The sequence below is a fragment of the Hylobates moloch genome, unplaced genomic scaffold (assembly GCF_009828535.3).
Source record: "Hylobates moloch isolate HMO894 unplaced genomic scaffold, HMol_V3 SCAFFOLD_24, whole genome shotgun sequence".
NCBI lineage: Eukaryota > Metazoa > Chordata > Mammalia > Primates > Hylobatidae > Hylobates > Hylobates moloch.
The window spans coordinates 21,502,196-21,525,551 of NW_026652299.1; the positions used below are offsets into that span (position 1 = coordinate 21,502,196).

Here is a 23,356-nt window from a genome sequence, read left to right on the forward strand (position 1 = left end):
TACCCAATACCATAGCATCCAGATTTACAAAGCAAATATTGTTAGAACTAAGGGGAGAGAGAATCTCCAGTACAGTATAAGCTGGGGACTTTAACGCCTGACTCTCAGCATGAAACATATCATCTAGACAGAGAATCAAGAAAAATAGTTCTTAAACTGCACTTAACACCAAATAGACCTAAAAGACATTTATAAGTCATTTTATCCTTTAGCTGCAGAAAACACATTCTTCTCATTAGCACATAAAATATTATTTAGCATTAATTATACTTTGAGCCAAAAACAAGTCTCAATATATTTTTGAAAACTCAAAATTATATCAAGTAAGAGGAAGCAGAGCATTAATCTTTAGAAAACTTGCAGTCTGATGATGCAATAGAAAAGAAAAACCCATTTTCTGAAGAGAAATTCAAGCTGGCTGCAGAAATTTGCATAAGTAATGCGGAGCCAAATGTTAATCACCAAGACAATGGGAAAAATGTCTTTAGGCATGTCAGAGCCCTTCATGGCAGCCCCTCCTGTCACAGGCCTGGAGGCTTAGGAGGAAAAAATGGTTTCATGGGCCAGGCCCGGGGCCCCCTGCTGTGTGCAGCCTTGGGACTTGGTGCCCTACTTTCCAGCTGCTCCTGCCATGCTAAAAGGGGTCACGGCACAGCTCAGGCCATTGCTTCAGGTGCAAACACCCAGTCTTGGCAGCTTGCACATGATGTTAGTCCTGCAGGTGTTCATAAGATAAGAATTGAGGTTTGGGAACCTCTGCCTAGATTTCAGAGGATGTATGGGAACACCTGGATGTCCAGCAGAAGTCCACTGCAGGGGTGCAGTCCTCATGGAGAACCTCTACTAGGGCAATTCAGAAGGAAAATGTGGGGTTGGAGCCCTACACAGAGTCACCACTAGGGCATTGCCCAGTGGAGCTGTGAGAAGAGGGCCACTGTCCTCCAGACCCCAGAATGTTACATCCACGGACAGCTTGCACCATGCACCTGGAAAAGCTGCAGGCACTCAACACCAGCCCATGAAAGCATCTGACTGGGGGCTCTACTCTATAAAGCCACAGTGGGTGGAACTGCCCAAGGTTGTGGGAGTCCACCTCTTGCATCAGCATGCCCTGGATGTGGGCCATGGAGTCAAAACAGATCATTTTGGAACTTTAAGGTTTAATGAATGCCTTCTTGGATTTTGGACTTGCATGGGGCCTGGAGCCCCTTTGTTCTGGCCAGTTTCTCCCATTTGGAATAGTTGTATTTACCCAGTTCCTATACTCCCATTGTATCTAGGAAGTAACTAATTGCTTTTGATTTTACAGGCTTATAGGCAGAAGGGACTTGCCTTGTCTCAGATGAGACTTTGGACTGTAGAATTTTGAGTTAATGCTGGAATGAGTTAAGACTTTGGAGGACTGTTGGAAAGGCATGACTGTGTTTTAAATGTGAGGACATGAGATTTTGGGGGTGCATGGGTGGAATGATATGATTTGGCTGTGTCCCCCACCCAAATCTTGTCTTGAATTGTAGTTCCCATAATCCCTACATGTCATAGGAGGGACCTGATGGGAGGTAATTGAATCATGGCAGCAGTTACTTTCATGCTGTTCTCATGATAGTGAGTTCTCAGGAGATCTGATGGTTTTATAGGGGTCTTTCCCCGCTTTGCTCAGCACTCTTCTCTCTTTCTGACTTGTGAATCACAATTTTGCTTCCCTTTCCACCATGTTTGTAAGTTTCCTGAGGCCTTCCCAGCCATTTGGAACTGTGAGTCAATTAAACCTCTTTTCTTTGTAAATTACCAAGTCTCAGATATTTCTTCATAGAAGTGTGAGAATGAACAGTATGGAATCAATGTAAGTGTCCATCACCAGCTGAATTAGTTAAAAAATTGTGGTATAAATACACAAGGGAATAATATGCAGCCATTAAAAAATAATAAAATTCTGTTATTTGCATCAACATGGATAAACCTGGAAGACATTATATTAAGTGAAATAAGTTAGGCACAAAAAGATAAATACCATGTGTAACACTTGTATGTGGGAACAAAAAACATTTAGCTCACAGAAGTAAAGAGAAGAACTGTGGTTATTAGAGGCTTGAAAAGGTAGGAGTAAGAGAAGATAGAAAGAGGTTTGGTGAAGGATATAAAATTATAGCTAGAAAAAAGAAGGAGTCCTAGAATTCTATACCACCTTGGGCAACTATAGTTAACAATAATTTAATATATACTTTCAAAAATCCTAAAGAGAGGATTTTGAATGGTCACAACATAAAGAAATAATAAATATTTTAGGTGATGAGTATGCTAATTACACAGATTTAATCATTACATATTATACACATGTATAAAAATATCACATTGTATTCCAAAAATATGTACAATTTTATATGTCAATCAAAAATTTTAAAATTTTCTAAATGACAAGAATATTTTAAAGATTCTAATAAAAAGTTTTAAAACATTTTTAAATAAAATTTTATTCAATATTTAGTATGCTTCTCAGTTTAACTAGATTTTAATAAGAATACGATGTGTTTAAGTAGTCAATATTTAGAGTGTGTATATGTCACCAAAATATGAAAATGTATTAATATTCTTTGCAATTAAATGTGTTTTAAAGGTGCAATATAATCCTTGTAAGGAAAAGGCAAACAAATAAGTCCATAATAGACCAGTAAAAGACAAACTATGTGTAGAATATAAGTATAACATTCAAATAAAGAAAAATGACAAATTACAGAACAAATTGCATTGAGCAACTTTCTGGTTACTTGGGGAATAAAAAACAAAACTGGATGTATACCTCACACCGTAAATAAAAATAATTATTGCTTTATTGAAGAGATCATAAATTTTAAAAGTGCTAGAAGAAAAAAGTGTGTGAGAACTTACAATGTTAAGCTAGTTAAGCTACTTTTGGCGTGCTACTTAAGTATGAGACCACAAAGGAAATAACTTTTAGAATAAACATATAAAGATTTAAAAATTATCTATGGAAAACACACAAAATGAAAACACAGATGCTAAATAGGGTAAAATGTTTACTGCATACATAAAAACAAAGTTATAATCTGTCATATGAAAAAAGCTTTTAGAAATCAATAAGAAAAAGATAAATGAATTCCCAAGAACAAACAGGAAAAAGACACTGATATAAAAGTTATGAATGAAGAAATACAAGTGATTAAAGCTTATGGCAGGATATTCAAGCTCAATCATAATCAAACTACAAGTCTAAATGATTTGTTGTTGTTATTGCTGTCATTGTCATTGTTTATCCTTGAAACAATTTAAATTACCTCAATGGTAACATGATTTTATTGTGACATTGAACAAAGAGAGAGATGCTTGTGTAGCATGTAGGACTACAAATTGTTTTTAGCCTTAGCAAAAAATGACTGGTAATAGGAATCAAAATATAAAATGTGCATATCTTCTGATCTACATATTTTACTTTTGAGAATATATCCTAAGCATATGCAAAATATGTAATAAAAATAATTTTAGAGTTTTCTGTGGTATATGGAAAATATGAACAATCTAAATGGCTATTAATAGATAAATATATATATTATTATACTTTCTTGAAATTTTTATTTATTACCATTTTTCTAATATTTAAAAAATCATTTAACACAGGTATGTTAATTATGTATGAGGGTATAGTGTTATGCAAAGTTACAAATACAAAATCAATACAAATCATTTTAAGGATTTTCTATCTCTGCTTGGTAGTAAAACTTTTATGGAATAAGTTAACAAGTTGCAACTGAAATAGATTTGAGCTTTTCTGGTTGTAATCTCTTGGGCTTAGCCTCAGGTAATAACCAAAAAATGTCCATATATTTTTGTCCTTTAATTCTCGTAATAAAACATTTGGATATATATTATGTTCTCTATTCCCTTGATGAGTAAATTGTGTTTTTTTCCCCTTTCTTTCTTTTCCTTCCTTCCTGCCTGCCTGCTTGCCTGCCTGCCTGCCTGCCTTCCTTCCTTCCTTCCTTCCTTCCTTCCTTCCTTCCTTCCCTTCCTTTCCTTCCTTCCTTTCTTCCTTTCTCTTTCTCTCTCTTCTTTCTTTCTTTCTTTCTTTCTTTCTTTATTTCTTTCTTTCTTTCTTTTCTTTTCTTCTTTCTCTTTCTCTTTCTCTTTCTTTCTTTTTCTTTTTTCTTGTAACCTGCTAAGGAAAACACAAGCTAAGATTTGATCCTATTGAAATGAAGACACCCTTTTCTCCAAAGCTGCTTGGAAATGAAATGACCACTTTTCTAAGTCATGGTTTATTCAGTTAACAAGGGCTTGTAATTTCCTGTGTGTTGAAACAATAATTTTCATCCTTACCGTTCTAGTTCCAGCACTAAATGGAAGCTAGGTTGGGAGTTTGGCTCTCTGTCCTATTGCAATATATTTATTTCTGCATGGATATGCTAGAGAGAAAACTAGTTTATAGCTAGTGAGACAATGTTTAAACTTATTTCGCTATAAATAAAAAATCGCTTGTACTACTGTCAGTAATTGATTTTAAATGCCATTCAGGTTATCAAACCAGATATTTTCAAATGATGATAAGTAGAAAATAGTTTAATGCCAACTGATATGGAAGTTGCTTATTTGCATTAATTAATGAGGAGAGGTCTGGTCCATGAAAATATTATATTATAAACAGTGGCATTGTCAATGAGGCTGTTAGTTTACTCAAGAGTATAGTATGGTGAAAGTTACATGTTAAATATCAATTATTGAAAAATGGAACATCTTTGAAAAGGAATTTTGCACTATAGAAAACGTCTCAGGAACTCTAAGAGCAATTCTAAGAGCAATTTAAAGAAGGTTTTTCTGTAATATAATAAGCTTGTTTATATAACAGGGAATATATCAGGAAATGATTTATTGTGCTTGCTCAAAGATCTCCTTCGGGGTAATAAAGTATAATCTTCTGGTATTAGCTGCTATTAATACATAGGCCAGTTGAATTATATCCTAGGCAGAATAGCCCTACATGCAATTAAAAAATCTTGTCCAGGTGATTTTTGGTATACTTTTAATATTTGAGTCATCAGCCATCCATTGTCTAAAGTAAAATAAATATATCAAATAAAAACATGTGTACTTCATTCATCTCATTAGGTTGTCAGCATTTACAGTCAGAGTATTTCTGAAAGTATTGTATTTCAGTTCAGAGGGAATACACTATAAATTACAAAATTGCTGACACAGTATCTAATTCTTTTCCACTGTGACGCCTACTAGACCCAAATAAACCAAAGAAAAGTATAAATATTACTTTATTATACATCTTGTGTGGGGACAGCATTATGCTCCCTGTAACAGAATGACCAAATTGGTTTTGTGACAGTCAGTTTTGTTTTGCTTTTTAATTAGCAAGTTTATTTTTATGTTTTGTAGATTTTGTCATAAATATAGCTAATTAAAACAACACCTATAAACTGTGACATATCTAGACTATGCAATATTATTTATTGAAAAAGAGATGAACTATCAAGGCATGAAAACACATGGATGAAATGTATATGTTGCATATTACTAAGTGAAAAAAGCCAATTTGAAAAGTCTGCATACTGGATGATTCCAACTATATGGCATTCTGGGAAATGCAAAATTGTGGAGACAGTAAAAAAATTAGTGTTTGCTAGGGATTAAGATGGAAGAAGGGATGAACTTGTGGAACACACAGAATTTTGGGGGGCAACGAAACTATTCTGTGTGATACAGTAATCATGAAGACAAGTCATTATATGCTCATCAAAACTCATGGAATATACAACATCAAGAGTAAACCCTCATGTAAATTATGGACTTTGGGTGGCAATGGCATGTTGATATACGTTTATACATTTATTGATTGTAACATGCGTACCACTGTGGTAGGGGATGTTGATAGTGGACAGGCTGTGCATGTGTGGTGGCAGAGGTATATGAGTACTCTCTGTAACTTCCACTCTGTTTCACTGTGAACCTAAAAGTGCTCTAAATATGTCTATTTTTAAAACATAAAATAAAAATAAAACACCTAAATGTTATCTTCTTAATCATCATACTTTTAGTCTCACCACCTTAAGTATTTTACTGTTTGCTACTTAACAAAATGGTGGTGCAATTGAAGAATGCAACATGATTCTTCTATGTTGTATCATAGTAAAGTCATACTTGCATTTTTTTCTTTCTTATTGTAGTAGAAAAGACATGGATTTTAGAATCTATAAGATCTTAGTTCCAATTCTAGTTATACTAGCTGTGTATAAACTTATTTCAGTATAAATAAAAAATCGCTTGTACTACTGTCAGTAATTGATTTTAAATGCCATTCAGGTTATCAAACCTGAAGGATAGATAATATCCTTTTAAGGTTATAGTGAACATTAAATAAGAAATATTTTGAAGTAGTTTAAAATACTGATAAATATTAAGTATACTTTTAATACTCATATATATTTTCCCTTTCAATCAATACTTTTTGTTCAACGTTCACAAAGCTTTGTTAAAAGGGCAATGTTTTAAAAATATTTCTGTAGAGCTGTAGTTTATCATTGTGTGAATCATATTACAACACTACAGTCTCCTAGCTCATAGCTAGGAGCTAGTTAGTTCTTAACTGTGTGAAGAGGATAAATCTTTTCAAATGACAAAGTCACGACTCACTCATCTTAAAAGGTATCTCATTATCCTAGAACAAACTTGGCATCATTGTAATTACTGACTTCCAAGAGAAACAAATCCCATTTTGCCTGTATTGTCTTTCCTCTTACCGGCATTCTTTTATAAATGCTGTTGACACAGTAGCTTGCTTTCTCACAATTCAGTTTTCCTAACTGTTTGATTCCATGGCAAATCCATAATCCTATTTTAAATATTCTCCAGGCCATGAAAATGAATGCTATTTATATCAATTTGGCTGTTTAACTGCGGTGCAGAAAAAGCTTTTGTATCCAGAGATACAAGCCTCTGGTTCAAGCATAAATTACTGGGGTACACTGCTCTTTTTTCTTTTAAGCGTAACTCTCCTTGACATGAATCCCCATAGGTGTCTTAGGTAATAACTGATATTCCAAGAAAAAAAAATTGTGAAAAACAGTTAAAGGAAAAGACAATTTACATTTTTAATCTGATATATCAGATCATGTTTTCAAAATGAAATCTCTCTTAACTCTGGTAATCAATTAATTCATACATATTTCTATCAATAGATCTTTGAATAGTGGCTTAATTGGTCTTTTGGAAATGAATCTTTTGCAAAACTAGAGTCGTGCTTCATGTACTAGCTCCTTGAAAGGTACTGTGCAGAGAGATTAAATCACAAAGTGGATTGTGATCAGACGGATCTCGGTTCAGATTGTGACTGTTTCCTACTTAAACTTTCAGTTTTAAACTTGAACTTGGCAGAGCTTATTTTATGAATTATGAATAATATTTACTTCTTGAGGTTGATTTAAATATTAAGTAATATAATATATGTAAAGCACTATGTAGAATCTGGTATGTAGTGAAAGCTAAATTCAAGTTATTAATATATGCAGGACTATCTTAAGTTTGACACACTAGCTGTATTTTTCTAAACTATATAAATCACTTCTACTAAGTCAACTATTATATCTTCTATGATGTGCTCATAAAACCAAAAAGATTAATCATTTCTTGGAAAGCTTATGAACTTATAATATGCAGTCCTAATTGAACCATGCCCTACAACAGAATATTCCATACCAGTGTAATGTTTCTTGGCCTTGTTGCACCGAATGGAACATCAACTCCGTGGGGACAGAGATTACATTTATTTTGGTCTTTGTATTTTGCAAGTTACCTCATTTATGAACTTGCACATAATTAGTATTCAATAGTCATTTATAAACTGACAACATATAAAAGTAAATACAAGTTATCAACTGACACTCTTATTTATCTTATTTTAAAAAAGTTCATTATGATAATCTTTTTAAAAATAGTAGTTATTGTGGTGCCTGTATCAAAGATATTAACAGAAATTTGTTAAATAAATGAATGTAATTAATTTTCATTTACAGAGCATGAATGCCAGAATTTGGATAACTTCTATACTTTCCTTGTGTTCAAATTCTGGCAGGACTAAAATATGTCTGTTTTTCCTTTCTTCCAATAATATCTCATGCCATGTTTATGTAAATAATACGGTAGATTATTATCCATAAATTCCATACATGCAAATTCAACTACATGCTAAAGTTAATTTGTGCCCCGCAGATCTACTCCTGGGTCTTTCACAGTCATTCATAGACACATGCAGAATAGCAGAACAATGGAGTTGCTTGTTGTCTACTTTCCCAGCTAAGGTTGAACAAGGTGACACTGTGCCTTCCTGTTTCAGCTCTTTTACTGTAAACAATTATCATTTCGAGGGTCTACTTAATGAAATGTTTTTCACATTTTTGTGCTTTCTGTTGGTCATATTCCTGTTTAAAATCACTCCCCACCACTCACTTCTGCCCCCAAGCATAGTGATGAAGAGTTGTCCTGTCTTCCTTAGTGCAAGAACTCTGTGATGTGCCTTATGGAGCAAACACATGTGTTAGATATGCCTCATTCAAGCATGAGTTATAGTGTTGTTGGCCATGAGTTCAATGTTAATGAATCATTTAAAATAAGGTGTCTTTAAACAGAAACAAATATGAAATAGTTTATAGGTTAAAGGGTTCATGAAAATGTTGTGACCAGAGGCTCACAGGAACCTGATCCTGTATTTCTCCTAGGAGCAATGATTCAGTAGTTGCTAATTCAGTGTTTATGCTGAGAGTACAGATAAAAACAACTGCAAACAATGAAAGCTGTCTATACCACTTGTAGTAGTCAACTCTTAGTACTCAGCCTCTTCTTAGGATTCACAGTATAATATAGAGATGATGGATACCAGATTGGATTACATGATCTTTTGATGTTTTCTGATTCCCCTAATACTTTTCTTGATGGGATTGAATGATTGGATATCTTAAGGCCAGCTTCCAGAAATAAGCTTTGATCAAGTTTTGATGTGGTATATCTGAATTCTATCCACTCCCACTGCCTTTTCCATAACAATTCACACGCTAATAAGCAGTGGAACATCCTTTGCAGAGATGGGATGAATAGGTAATTTTTGGCTATGAAATGTGCTTGTCCCCAGAGGTCTCTCAGATGCTCAGTTTGGCTTTCACTATGCAGCAGCCAATCATTACAGGAAAAACTGTTACTCTTCCTAATCTTCAGTAACTTTGATTTTACCCTCTCATCATGAAATAAGACCTACTTAGCCATATGGAAGGGGAATTTAAGATAAAGGAAAATGAGGAATGTTAAAAAAGAGTAGAAATGCTATCCAAGGAAGGAGAGAGAAAGAGATGCAGGTTAACACGGGGTGAATTTAGACCAGAATGCCTTAATACAGATGTTCAGTAAAGCTAAATCTAATTCTCATTGAAAATCCCTCCATCCCTTTAAAATATCTCCAACACCATGTTAAGAAAGAGAGAGAGAGACAGAAAACTTCTTCTTCGAACCTTGTTCCAGATTTTGCCCTCCCCCATACTCTTTATTCTGTTGTAGGCAAGGAATGTGATTTTTCTTATTGAAAGTTAAAAAAACAAGAAGTATTTGAGATCTGCTGGGAACACACACACATGCATAAAAAGATAGTGAATTTGGAGGAAAGAGTTCTAAACTCAGAGTAAAGGGCTAGGTTCTAATTATCTGAACATGGCAAATTGCTGGCTTTGTAGGATGGATGGATGGATAGATAGATAGATAGATGAACACAATGTAAATGTCAAAGTAGACACCAGGAAAAATTATTTTTCTTCTACAGCCCTATCACAAAGGCAATCTCAGATTTAATAGTTATTCTAAAAGGAATGGGAGCATAAAGCTTCATTGTAAAACACACTACTCTAACAAATGGTGGAAGGCTTGCAATTTCATTGCAAAGAGAGAACATAGTACTTCTTTGCCAAATATGTGGCCAATCATATTTAATTGAAACTATTATTCCAGTGAGAAGAAATAACAATTTGACTTCTAGGGAGTTTTAATTGACAGTATTATAATATTTGTGCAATGTACATCCACTACAAGAATAAAGGAAGCTTTTATAATTGCATACTGGAAAATGAAAGTATCAATAAAATTTCTGTAAATCCTGGAAATAATAATATCACAATATAGCTAGCTAAAGAACAATTTTCTTCACTAGATTCGCATAGCTTAGAGAAAAATAATTTTCACAGAAATATACTCATTGTCTCTTTCCCTAACCCATCTTTTGTAATTTTCCTAATTTCCCCTGTATTCCACTATTTCATCATCTCATTATTAAGAAGCAAAACACAGAGGCATTTTTGCATTATGCACTACAGTCTTTTGTTTGAAATTTAATGGGTCATGAGTTCTTCAGTCCTTGGGAATATAGTCTTTAAAAAAAAAACGGGGATTTTTAGATATTACATACTTGTAGCCATCTGCTTAATATGTCATTTTCAACCATTACTATGAAGGTGTGGAGAGTGTTATCTCACTTCAACTTCACCAACAAACACTTCAACATGCGTTAGTTTTTTCCTATCAGAACCATCACTCAAGAAATACCGGTTGAATGCATATAAACATGGCACTGTGCTAGGTAATGTGGAGGATGCAAAGGTAATAGACACCTGTATCTGACAACATTCTAGTAGGAAAAGGAGACTTACACAAAATGTTTATATAGTTTCACTACAGAGTGAGATGTGTCCTAAGAGTCATGCAGGAAACTGTGTGAGATGGATTTCAATAGAAGAAATCAATATGAGCTCCATACAGGGGCTTTACTATAAGGGGGTAGAATTTTCACCTCAGTTAAGGTAGAATGTCCTTGGGGGAAAAGCAAAAAAAGTTCAGGACACATAGGGAGAATCCATCTTATTTGAAGTATAGACTATGTAAAGGGAGGCAGTGGGTGATAAGTTTAGAAAAACATGTAAAAGCCAAAACAACAAAATTATTTAACATCAGATGAGGCAATTTGAACTTTATTTTACAGGCAATAGGGCATTAGTGAAAATTTTGAACAAGAAAGTAATATAATCACAATTATACTCAGGATAGAGTGGATTAAATAAGCAATGGAATTGATATTAGAAAGAAAAATTAGGCATAAGGCACAGAGAGGGTAATAAACTTCTGAGCTAGAATATTTTATATTTTCATTTCTGCCTAACACCAATTCTGGGATTACCTGGATTTTACTAAGAGTATATATACATATATTCACATTAAGATAAAGCTATGATCAATAATGTTTCTTTTTTAATTTCAGATTTTTCATTATTCATATACTGCTTCATATGTGATTTACAACATACACACTAGGTAAGTTCTTTGACTTTCTGGTTTTCATGAGCAATTGTGTTACTAAATTGTTGGTGTAGCTATCAGTTTGTTCATGTAAAAATATTCACATTTTTTCAAGGGAAGTTTGGGAGTTAAATCCTCCAGAAGTAGAGGACTCCGTCTTGCAGTACGCGGCCTGGGGTGTCCAAGGGCAGCAGCTGGTAAGAGCAGGCATTGGTATGCACTGAACACTGCCAATCATAGTTTTATGGAAGATGTTAACTGAAACTTTGGAAAAACCATAGGAAAACTTGTCCTACAAAATTTTATGTTTTCCTAAGTCCTTTATATCTTTTATCTAATATTCCAACTTAAGAATACATTAAACGATACTAGTATTATGTTATCAGTTAATAAAGACAAAAGTTTATTAAGTAATATATGATTAAACTGCTGGTTTATAATGAAACCTAGAAGAGATCCAAGGTTACTAGGACCTTGTACTGCATAATTTCCATTACATAATATTGTCAGTTTTCATGAAAAATTCAAAATAAAGATTATTTTTTCTTAAAGCTTTGTTCAGGGTAAAAATTTAGACAGAATTATTTAATATTCTTTTAAGAGAGGATTTTTACTTTTATTTTTATTTTGAAATTATTACAAACTCAAAGAGATAATTATTGATGTATAAAGCAGTTTGAGCAATTATATATGTGTATGTGTGTATGTGTGTGTGTGTGTGTGTGTGTGTTTATTTTAGGCAAAGTCTTGTTCTGTCATCCAGGCTGGAGTGAGATCTCAGCTCACTGCAACCTCTGCCTCCCAGGTTGAAGCAATTCTTGTGCCTCAGCCTCCCAAGTACCTGGGATTACAGGCACATGCTACCAGGCCTGGCTAACTTTTATATTTTTAGTAGAGACAGGGTTGTACCATGTTGGCCAGGCTGATCTCAAACTCCTGACCTCAAGTGATCCACCCACCTAGGCCTCCCAAAGTGATGGGATTACAGACATGAGCCAGTGAGCCCGGCCTGCAATATTATATTCTTGTACATATCTCGTGGTGACCATGTAAAGCCTTTCTCAAGGGAATACTGCTCAGGGAGTAGTATTGCTTACTATCTTGTGCATGCTCAGATGTACTGAGCATCACCAAACTAATTTCTAGGTTATTTGTTAAGCATGTTTACACCTACCAGCAACAATGAGAGCGTTCCCTTTGTTCCATATGCTTGCCAACACCTATTTTTCCAGACTTTTAAATAATTACCCAAATGATGATACAAAATGGTATTTCGTTATAGTTTTATTAACATTTAGTATTTCCTTGAAATTCTAATAAGCTAGAGCAACTTTTCATATGGTTACGGGCAATTTGTATTTTCTCGTATGTGAAATATCTATTCATCTATTTTTCCATTCACATTTTTTATTCTTTTTTTTAGTTAAAAGGAACCGGTTATATGTTCTGGATATTAATACATTGTTTGGTCTATCTTCATCCAGTTTTTGGATTTACTTCTCACTCTCTTAATGGATCCATTTCTACAAACATTTTTTTAATAAATGTAGTCTGATTTATCAGATACGTTATTTGTACTTTTTGTTATTGATGAAATCTTTACAATGAAATCATACTTCTCTAGAATTTTTCAAGTGGGCCTTCCATGTATAGGTTCTTGATCCATCCATCTGAAATTGCTTTTTTTGGTATGCTATTAAGTCCCTATCCATTTTTATATATGTTTTATATCGCCAACAATTGTCCTGAAACCTTTTGTTGACCACTTCATTCTTTAACTATTCATCTGCAGTGTTACAGTGTTCTGCTCTACATATCCATGAGTCTTCTTCCAGCTCTTTTTTCTTCTTCCAGGTGGTTTATCTATTAATGTGCTAAGACAACAGTGTCTTAATTAAAACAAGCTTTACTATCTGACAAGGCAGTTTCATATGCTGACTTTGACTCTTCTTGACTTTTTAGCCTTTCATATGAATGTCACAATTGTCTTTCATGTTACATGCCCATTTTCAGAATTTTGAATTTATTATTTGAATCTATACGTCTATTTTGGGAAATTAACATCTTAGTGATACTGAATGTTCCTATCTACAAACATTTAATATATGTATTTCATTATTTAAGACTTAATATCTCAGTCAAATTTTACAATTTTATATCTAAAAATTTACACTTTATCATTTTGGTGACTCTTTTAAGTGCTTGCATTTCTTATTTAAAAAATGTTTTCTACTGGTAAATAGAAAGGTACTCAAATTATTTATTTACTTAATATATATCAACTGTGCTACACACAATTATAAATTCCAAATAATTCTGTGTAGACTATTATGCTTTTTGTTAATAATGACATTTTTCTTTTCCATTTCAATTTTTATAATTTCTATGTCGTTAAAATCCTTCTGCACTAGTTAACCTATGAATGTAACTAGGTATGGTAGGGTTTTTTGTTTTTTGCTTTTGCTGGAATACTAAAAAAATCGATTCTATTATGGTTACTGGGTTAAGTTTTACAATTTTTTTTAGTTAGCTTTAGTTAGTGACTGCAATTGATGAGACATGCTTTATGGCTTGGGATTTTTTCAAAATGCTTTTTATGTGATGGATAATTTTATATATTTTCTATATGACAGGTACAATGTTCTATATGTACCTACTGGATCAATCTTAATAATTATGTTTCTAAGAGTTATATTTTCTTACTAATGACAGTGGATATGTGATTTTTTTTCTTTAGTTATCAATTTTGCATTATATAATTTGAACTATGTTGTGAAAAATGAGGAAGTTATAGAATGATAAATACATCTTTCTATTGAATTCAAATTTTTTATACCTTAATCAATATATTTACCTTATTTACTTTTAATAATTCTGATCGGCCAACCCTCATTCTATCCTTTAACTAGTTCTTTTAACGTAGTTTAGAATCCTCTAGGTTTTTTTAAAATTTGAATTGCTGTTTTAACAACAGCTGGTTGGGCTGAGTTAAGTTTTCAATCTCCTGCAAGCCTCAATTTCCTCATCTATAAATAGAATTATGTACACCATCATATCATTGTGATAATTATTTTGGAAAACGTGACTATTTTTCATAATAAGGTGCACATTACTATTATTTATATCCTATTTTATAAATCTGAATGTATATTTCTTAAGCTTATTAGTGAAATAGGGTACTTATAATAGATATTTCATATCATGGGAAGGCTACAGAATAATACACTGTTGCTAAATAAGGTTTCATTTCATTGGAAAATAATCTGGACCCTCAAATATTCAAAGAAATCCTACAAACAACCCTGCATTCACTGTCCTTTCCACACTAAATGGTTGAATAATTGAGTATATCATTATGATGAAAACAGGTTAGTGATTTAAAATGAAAAATGTATACAATTGTCCAGATACCACAGATTATAGACATTATGTTTGCTTTTATCTTGTAGATATTTAGATAAATTAACAATGCATTTAATCTACCATCACAGAACTCTCTGTAATCTATCCCACTATGATATTTCTGAAAAGTGGCAGCAAAATTTGCATAGAATATAGTAAATATGAATGTGCACGGTTTGGTCTAGATAAGGCACGTAATCAATGAAACATTCATGGACAATGGTGAGTGGACACCAAGAAGTGGCAGGCGCTCTCATCCTTCCTGTTTCACTCTGATGTTGTGAACAATAGAGCTGGTCCATTGGGCTAGAAGCAACTTTGGAACAAACAAAATTCCAGAACACAGAAACCCAAGACAACTTTACCTTTTGTACAAAATACTGCCCAGTATTTTAGAAAAAAATGGACAGTATTTTGGAAAATCTTTTACACTTTGGTATTTTAAATGACCCTCTTATTCTTCATACTTGAGGGAAACCAACACCTATGACAAAATAATAGCACTTTGATACACTCAAGGAAAAGTATTAATTGTATGCATTTTCTTTGTTATTGATTCCTTATTTTTTAACATATTTAAGAAAATTATGAAAATACTAAAAATGTATAAAAATTATAGGTTCCCTGTTTGAAGCCATATTGCAGGTGATTACGTTCTGGTTCTACTGCTTACTAGCGGTTGATCTTGAGAACATTATTTAATCTTGATATGCCTTACTGTTTCCATCTTTAAAATGGTAGTGCTTTATCAATAGTGCTATTCTGGTGTTTAATGTACGAAATACAGTTCTAAAGCACTTTGAATAGTATCTGGCCTCTAGTAAGTATTTTGTAGGTGTTCACTTTTACTATTATTAAAAAATCTGTTTTCATATGAATTTAAACACCTTAGGGAATTTTAGGGTGACTAGTTTTGTGGAGAATTAAGCTTCAGTTTTCTGTAATGTCATTTTTCAAACTCCTTTGGGGAATTCTTAAGAGAAATTTCATATTTATCAAGTTTATCTTTTGAGTGCATGCAAACATAAATTTAAAAAAGTAAAAGACATACTTCTACAAATGGCCAGTGGTCCATTTCATATGAGTTTGGCATGCTTTGTCAATATTTGGAGCCATTAGCAAACTCAGCAATATGATTTTATTAGAGATGAGTCATTACAATACTTTAATTAGTTTTGCATTAAATAAAGAGCCTTGTAGTGTTTACTAACTAAGGATAATTAATTATCCTTTATTTTCAGCTTCTAATCTTATTTGCTGTAAAAGAAATTCCTGGTTTTATAGAAGAGAGGCAAGGGATTGACATAATTTACTGATGAAGAGGATCTAAGTTAGAACTCAGAATATTGAGGAGAACTTTCAGTAGCACTAAGTGTGAGTAAAGGCAATTTAGATGTGTCAAAATTTGTGGAAAAATGAACCTGAAGCAATAAAGAGTGCCTTATTTGGAGAAGGTGGTGAGTAAACCACTTTAGCTGTAATCAATGTTTTATTGAAAAGAAATGGTTTGGGAGGAGGAATCTGGGAATTATGGTAGAAGAAGAAGCACCAGGAATCTGTTTTTCCATTCAGATAACAATTGCTACAGTAGACATGTAACTATTGAGAACTTTAGTCTATTGAAAGTGTGTAAATTTTGTGGGAAGGCTTGAATGGAAGTTGTGGTTAATTTTAGTTGACTTGAACTCTTAGCTCAGAAGCAGCTATCTGTCTTTGACCCCAGCCCTATGGCAGGCAGCTGTGCTTATGTTCCTGGAGCATGCATTCATCTTGCAGGAACCAGGGTGGACAATAAGGGCCCTGTGATGCAAATAAGTAAGGATTTGTATTCTTATTGCCCCTTCTCATTATGAAGTTGCACATATAGAGGAAGGCAGCTATTGTTTCACATCCTTATACCCTTATAACAAGCTCCTCTCCCTCCAGCTGAAGTGAATTCTAAGGTGGTTAAAAGGCCAATGCCCTTTCCTACTCTTCATTTTTCTCTTTTTTGAGGGATGTCAGCCCTTAAAGATTAAGATATTCAAAGGCAACTGCATATATGGGAGAAATTAGCAAGTCACCATACATGCACAGGGAAAGATGCAGGCTTACAAAAGATCTGAGAAGACTTTTTTTTCACCTAAGGCTGATCCTCAGCATAAAGACAGCCTCCAACAATTACAAAAGAACCAACATAACAAAACAAAAACAAAAACATAAAATAGCAAACCATGGGAAATAGGAATGTATTAGTCTGTTCTCATGCAGCTAACAAAGACATGCCTGAGACTGGGTAATTTATAAAGGAAATAGGTTTAATTAGGACTCACAGTTCCACATGGCTGGGGAGGCCTCAAAATCATGGTGGGAGGCAAAGGAAGAGCAAAGTCACATCTCACATGGCAGTGGGCAGGAGGGCATGTGCAAGAGAACTCCCCTGTATAAAACCATCAGATCTCGTGAGACTTATTCACTATCATGAGAACAGCTTGAGAAAAACCTGCCCCCATGATTCAATTACCTCCCACCAGGTCCCTACCATGGCATGTGGGAATTATTAAAATTCAAGGTGCAATTTCAGTGGGGACACAGAGCCAAATTATATCAGGGGAGATTCTGATTTCCAGAGATACTAAAATTATTAGATTCAAATATCTGGTTTTCAACAATAAAAAATTTACAAAGAATACAAAGCAATAAGGAATTATGGCCCATTCAAAGGGATAAAAGACCCACATCAAGAAATAATGGAAGTCACGGAAAATATGAAGAACATGATGTGTGAACAAAATGGAAATACCAATGGAGAGAGAAAGCGAAAACCTAAAAGACACCAAATAAAAAGTTCTAGAGCAAAAGCTTACAGTAACTGAAATAACAGTTTTACTAGAGAGTCAAGATATACTCCAGCAGGCAGAAGAAAGAAGTAGTGAAACTGAAGATAAGACAAGTGAAATGATTGAGTATTAGGAACATCAAAAATAAAAGACTGAAGAAAAATAAACAGAACCTAAGGGACCTATGGAGTACCATCAAGTGGGGCGACATATGGACTGTGGGAATGTTAGAAGTAGAAGAGGGAGATAAAGGGGTAGAAAAAATATTTTTAAAAATTAACAGCCCTAAATTTGATGAAAGTCATTAGTATAAATAATGAAGAGCTCGAAAAATCCAAATAGGATGAACTCAGAGACCCACACCAAGACAAGTTACAATCAAACTGTTGAAAGACAGAGACAAAGAGAATTTTGAAAGCAACCTGAGAGAGACCCTCCTCGCTTGTCACATACAACGTGTCCTTATCAGCAGATTTCTCAACAGAAACATAAGAAGCCACAAGACAGTGGGCTGATGTGTTCAAAATTCTAAAAGAAAAACGAAACAAATCAAAACCTGTTAACCAAAAATTTCATATCTGGCAAAATTGTCTTTCAAAAGCAAGGGAGAAATTAAGACATTCTCAGATAAAGAAAAATTGACAAGCGTTACCACTAGACCTGCCCTGAAAGAATTACTAGTGGGAGTCCAGTAGGTTGAAATGAAAGTACACTAGGCAGTAACTTGAAGCCTTATAAAGAAATAAAGATCCCAGTAAATGTAAATACATGGGCAATTATAGAAATGTATGTTATTGTTACAATGATCTGTAACTGCACTTTTTGTTTTCTACTTAATTTAAAATGCTAACATATTTAAAATTTTTAGTCTAAAAGCTAATATTATTTTAACTTTAATTTGTATTTCACATTTTGTTTTAGACATAATTTAAGAGACTAATGCCTTAAATGTCTATTAGTTAATATCTTTGGATTTTACAAATATACAATTTGTACAATATACAAATGTGTAATTTTATTACTTCAATAACTGAGGGAAGTGAGGATGAAACTATAAATGAGCAACGTTTTTGAATGTTATTGAAGTTAAGCTTGTATACATTCAAACTAGCACTATAACTTTATGATGTTACATGTAACCGCCATGGTAACAACAAAGAAAATAATAATCAAATATATACAAAAGGAAGGAAATGAAAGTGGAATTATAACATTCTACTATAAAAAATTAAACTCAAGACAGTAATATGGAAAATGAGGGTCACAAAAGATAAGGGATATAGAAAAGAAATAGAAAAATCACAAGAGCAAGTTATTCCTTATCAGTAATTACTTTAAGTATAAATAGATTAAATTCTCCAATTAAAAGATAGAAACTGAGAAGATAAATTTGAAAATATAACATGATTCAACTACATACTGTCTGTAAGAAACTCACTTTAGATACAAAGACACAAATAAGCTGAAAATAAAAAAATGGAAAAAGATATTTCATGCAAACAGTAAGCAAAATAAAATAGGGGTTGCTATACAAACATAAAAATAGACGTTAAATCATAAACAGTTTTGAAAGACAAATCAATACAGTAAGAAGATATAACAATTCAAACATTTATGTACCTAATAACAGACCATCAAAACATATAAAGCTAAAAATGAATATAATTGAAGGGAATATATGTGTATATTTCTACCATAATAGTTGGTGATTTCAACACCATACTCTCAATAATGGCTAGAAAAACCAGACAGAAGATAATTAAGAAAATAGAGAATTTAAAAAACACAATAAGCCAACTAGACTTAACAGATGTATACAGAACACTCAACCCAACAACAGCATACACGTTCTTTCAAGGACATATGAGAAATTCTTCAGGACGGATCATACATTTTGCCACCTATTAAGTCTCAATAGCTTTTAAAATATTATCACACAAAAGATCTCTGACCACAATGGGATAAAGTTAGAAATCAATAACAAAAGGAAAACTGAAAAATTTATACATTTGTGGAAATTAGAAAACATACTCTCAAACAACCAATGAGTTAAATAAAAAATTACAGGAAAATTAGAAAATACTTAGAGATGAAGTAAAATGAAAGCATAACATACCAAAATGTATGAGATGCAGCAAAAACAGTGTAAGCGGGAAGTAGCTATATATACTTACTGCTGTGGAATTAATGGTGTTCCCACAAAATTTATATGTTGAAGCCCTAACCTCCAATGAGACTTTGTTGGTTTGTTGGAGATAAAAGTTTTAGGAGGTAATTAAGGTTGTACAAGATCATGAGTGATGCTTTAATCCAACAGGACTGGTGGCTTAATAAGCAGAGGAAGACTCTCTCTCACTCTTTCTCTTGCTCTTGCTGTCACTCTTACTTTCAGTCTTGCTCTTTGTCTCTCAGTACATACTCAAAGGAAAAGTCATGTGAGGGCAAAGCTACCATCTGCAAGCCAATAAGAGAGCTCTCACCAAAAACTGAAACATGTTGGAACCCTGATCTTGGGTTCTTTAGCCTCCAGCACTGTAAATAAATATATTTCTGTTACAGACTGCACTGTCTCTGTTATGGATGCCTGAGAGGATTAAGACACTTACATTAGAAAGCAAAAAAAGATCTCAAATCAACAACGTAATTTTCAACTGAAGGTACTCGAAAAAGAAAAACTAAACCTAAAGATAGTAGATATAAACAAAGTAAATAATTAAAAAACAGAGAAAATCACTAAAATCAAAAGTTGGTTTGAGAATTTATGTAAAAATTCTCAACAAAATACTAGTACAACAAATTCAACTGTGTAAAAGATTATACAACATAGCTAACTGGGATTCATTCTTGAAATGTAAGGATCATTCAATATATGCAAAACTGATCAATGTAATTGTATTAGTCCATTCTCACATTGCTATAAAGAAATATCTGAGGATGGGTAATTTATAAAAAAAGAGATTTAATTGGCTCACAGTTCTGCAGGTTGTACAGAAAACATGGCTGGGAAGGCCTCAGGAAACTTTTACTCATGGCAGATGGGAAAGCTGGAACAGGCATCTTCATGTGGTTAGAGCAGGAGGAAGGGGGTAGGAGTTACCACACACTTTTAAACAAACAGTCTTGTGAGAACTCACTCATTATCCTGAGAATAGCACAAAAGTGATGGTACTAAACCATTCATGAGAAACCCACTGCCATGATTTAATCACCTCCCAGCGGGCCCGTCCTCCAACTTTGGGGAATACATTTAACATGAGATTTGAGTGAGGACACAGATTCAAATCATGTCAGTAGTACACTACGTTAATGAAATTAAAGAAAAAAACACATAATCATCTCAACTGATACAGAATAAGCATTTGAAAAAATTTAACACCCTTATATGATTAAAAAAAAAACACTCAACAAACTAGAAATAGGAGAAAAGTACCTCAACATAATAAATGTCATCATGTATGCAAAATGAATGGTGATCATTATACTTAATGGTCAAAGACTGAAAGTATTTTCTTTGAGATAAGAAACAAGGCAAGCATCCTTCCTTTTGATACTTGTATTCACCACTGGAAGTCCTAGCAAAAGCAATTAAGCAAACAAAAAAAATAAAATGAATTCAACTGGAAAGAAAAAATAAAATTATTTCTATTTACAGATTATATAATTTTATTTCTTTAAAAGCCTAGAGTCCACATATACACACACTATTTTAGAACTAATAAACACATTCAGTAAAGTACTAGGATAAAAAGTCAACACAGAGAAATCATATACATTTGTAAGTCTATACAATAACTGTGGGCAATCTGAAAGGAAATTAAGAAAATAATTTTATTTACAGTAGCACGAAGAAGGATACAATACTAATAAATTAACTCAGTCAAATTGATGAAAGACTCATACAACAAAAACTACAAAATAAGTCTGAAGAAAATTAAAGGACACATAAGTGTAAAGACATACCATGTTTGTAATTGGAAAATATAATCTTGTTATGATGTCAATATGCCCAACACAATCTACAGATTCAATTCAATCCCTATCAAAATCCAAATAATGTCTTTTTGCAGGTATAGAAAAGCCTATCCTAAAATTCATATGAAATTTCATAGGGCTTCAGGTATCCAAAACATTCGTAAAAAGGAAGAAAGTTGGAGAACTCACACTACTGATTTCAAAACTTACTACAACCTATAGAATTCAAAATAGTGTGACATAAATAACCTGTGCTGGTACAAAGACAGTGATATAGACCAAAGGAAAAGAAGAGAGTCCAAAAATAAACTTTCACATTTGTGATCAAATGAAGGTGCCAAATCATTGAATCAGGAAAGGACTTTTTTAAACAACAGATACTAGAAAAACTGGATATTCACATACACAAAAAATAAACTCTTACCTAATATCACATTCAAAATTTAACTCAGATTGGATCAAATATCTCAGCATAAGATCTAAAACTATAAAACTTTTAGAAGAAAATATAAGGCAGAAGTTTGAAGATATTGGAAGGAATAAATGAATTGAATCATTTTGCAGTGCTTTCTTGGATATGACACAAAAGACACAGGAAATTTAAAAATTGACAAATTAGATTTTATCAAAATTTAAAACTTTTGTGCATCAAGAACACTATCAATGGAGTAAAAGGACAACCTGTGGAATGGGAGAAAATATTTCCAAATCACTTATCTAAGAAGAGGTTAATATAGAGGAATTTCATATTACAGGAATAAAGTATACAGGAGTTCTTACATAGAGGGATTCTAAAACTTAATAAAAAGAAAGCAACCTGATTCCAAAATGGGCAATGAACCTAGATATCAAAAAATATGTAAATGGCCAATAAGCTCATCAAAATAGCAATTCCTATGGAAAGAAGTTTGATCTTAATATGAAGTTGAACCTTAAGGAATTAACCATTTTCAGTAGGTAAACAAAATTGAATATAGATGCCTTGATATAATTCTATCACAGTAAGTAGCAAAGTGTAAGTTAAAGTGAGCTAACATTTCATATCTATATGATCATCAAAAGTTTAAGTCTGATAATACCATTTACTAGTACACAATAGGGACATGTATATCCTGCCAAAAGATGACTAGTGACACAATGACCTTGAGGAACAAGGTCAATTTCCTTGTTCCTCGAGGTCAAGTTCCTTGTTCTTCAAGGTCAAGTTTGTAGAACTTCGTCGAGTTGAAGAAGTCTATCTCTAACCCTCAGAGAGTGCTGGTGGGCATGTAAAATGGTACAGACTCTTTGGAAAAGAGTCTGGTATCTCCTCAAACAATTAAACAGAAAGTTATCGTATGATCCAGCAATTCCATTCCTAGGTATATGCCTAAAAGTTCACACAAACTTTGTATACAAATGTCCACAGCAGAATTATTCATAGTAACCAAAAGGTGAGGAAAAAGACAAATGTCTACCAACAAATAAATGGATAAACAAAATGTGGTATATTCAAACAATGAAATTATTATTCATACAATGAAATTATTTGGCCACAAGAAGAAATGAAGCACCGATACCTGCTACAGCTTGGATGAACCTTAAAAACATGCTAAGAGAGTGGAGCCAGTCTTCTTTCAGAAGTCACATATGATTTCATTTATATGAAAGTCCAGAATGAGGAAGTTTGCAGGACAGAAAGGAGATTAGTGGTTACTTACAATTGGAAGGATTGAGGGATCAGGGAGTGATAGCTAAAGTATATGGGACTTCTTTTTGAAATAACGCAAATTTTATAAAATTAACCATGATAATAGCTGCACACGTCTGTGAATACAATA

The 23,356-nt window shown here is 33.1% G+C and overlaps 1 protein-coding gene across 3 annotated transcripts in view; it reads left to right on the forward strand.

Moving 5' to 3' along the window:
* DPP10 (dipeptidyl peptidase like 10) overlaps positions 1–23,356 on the forward strand; it is a 712,528-nt gene that overhangs the window by 545,150 nt on the left and 144,022 nt on the right. For 2 of the 3 annotated variants that reach the window (XM_032146023.2, XM_032146025.2), the window contains exons 6-7: positions 11,306–11,358; positions 11,459–11,540. The exons of the other annotated variant lie outside the window; for it this stretch is intronic. In XM_032146023.2, coding sequence (XP_032001914.1) covers positions 11,306–11,358; positions 11,459–11,540 — 135 coding nt within the window. The remainder of the gene's footprint in view (positions 1–11,305; positions 11,359–11,458; positions 11,541–23,356) is intronic. 3 annotated transcript variants of the gene reach the window in all.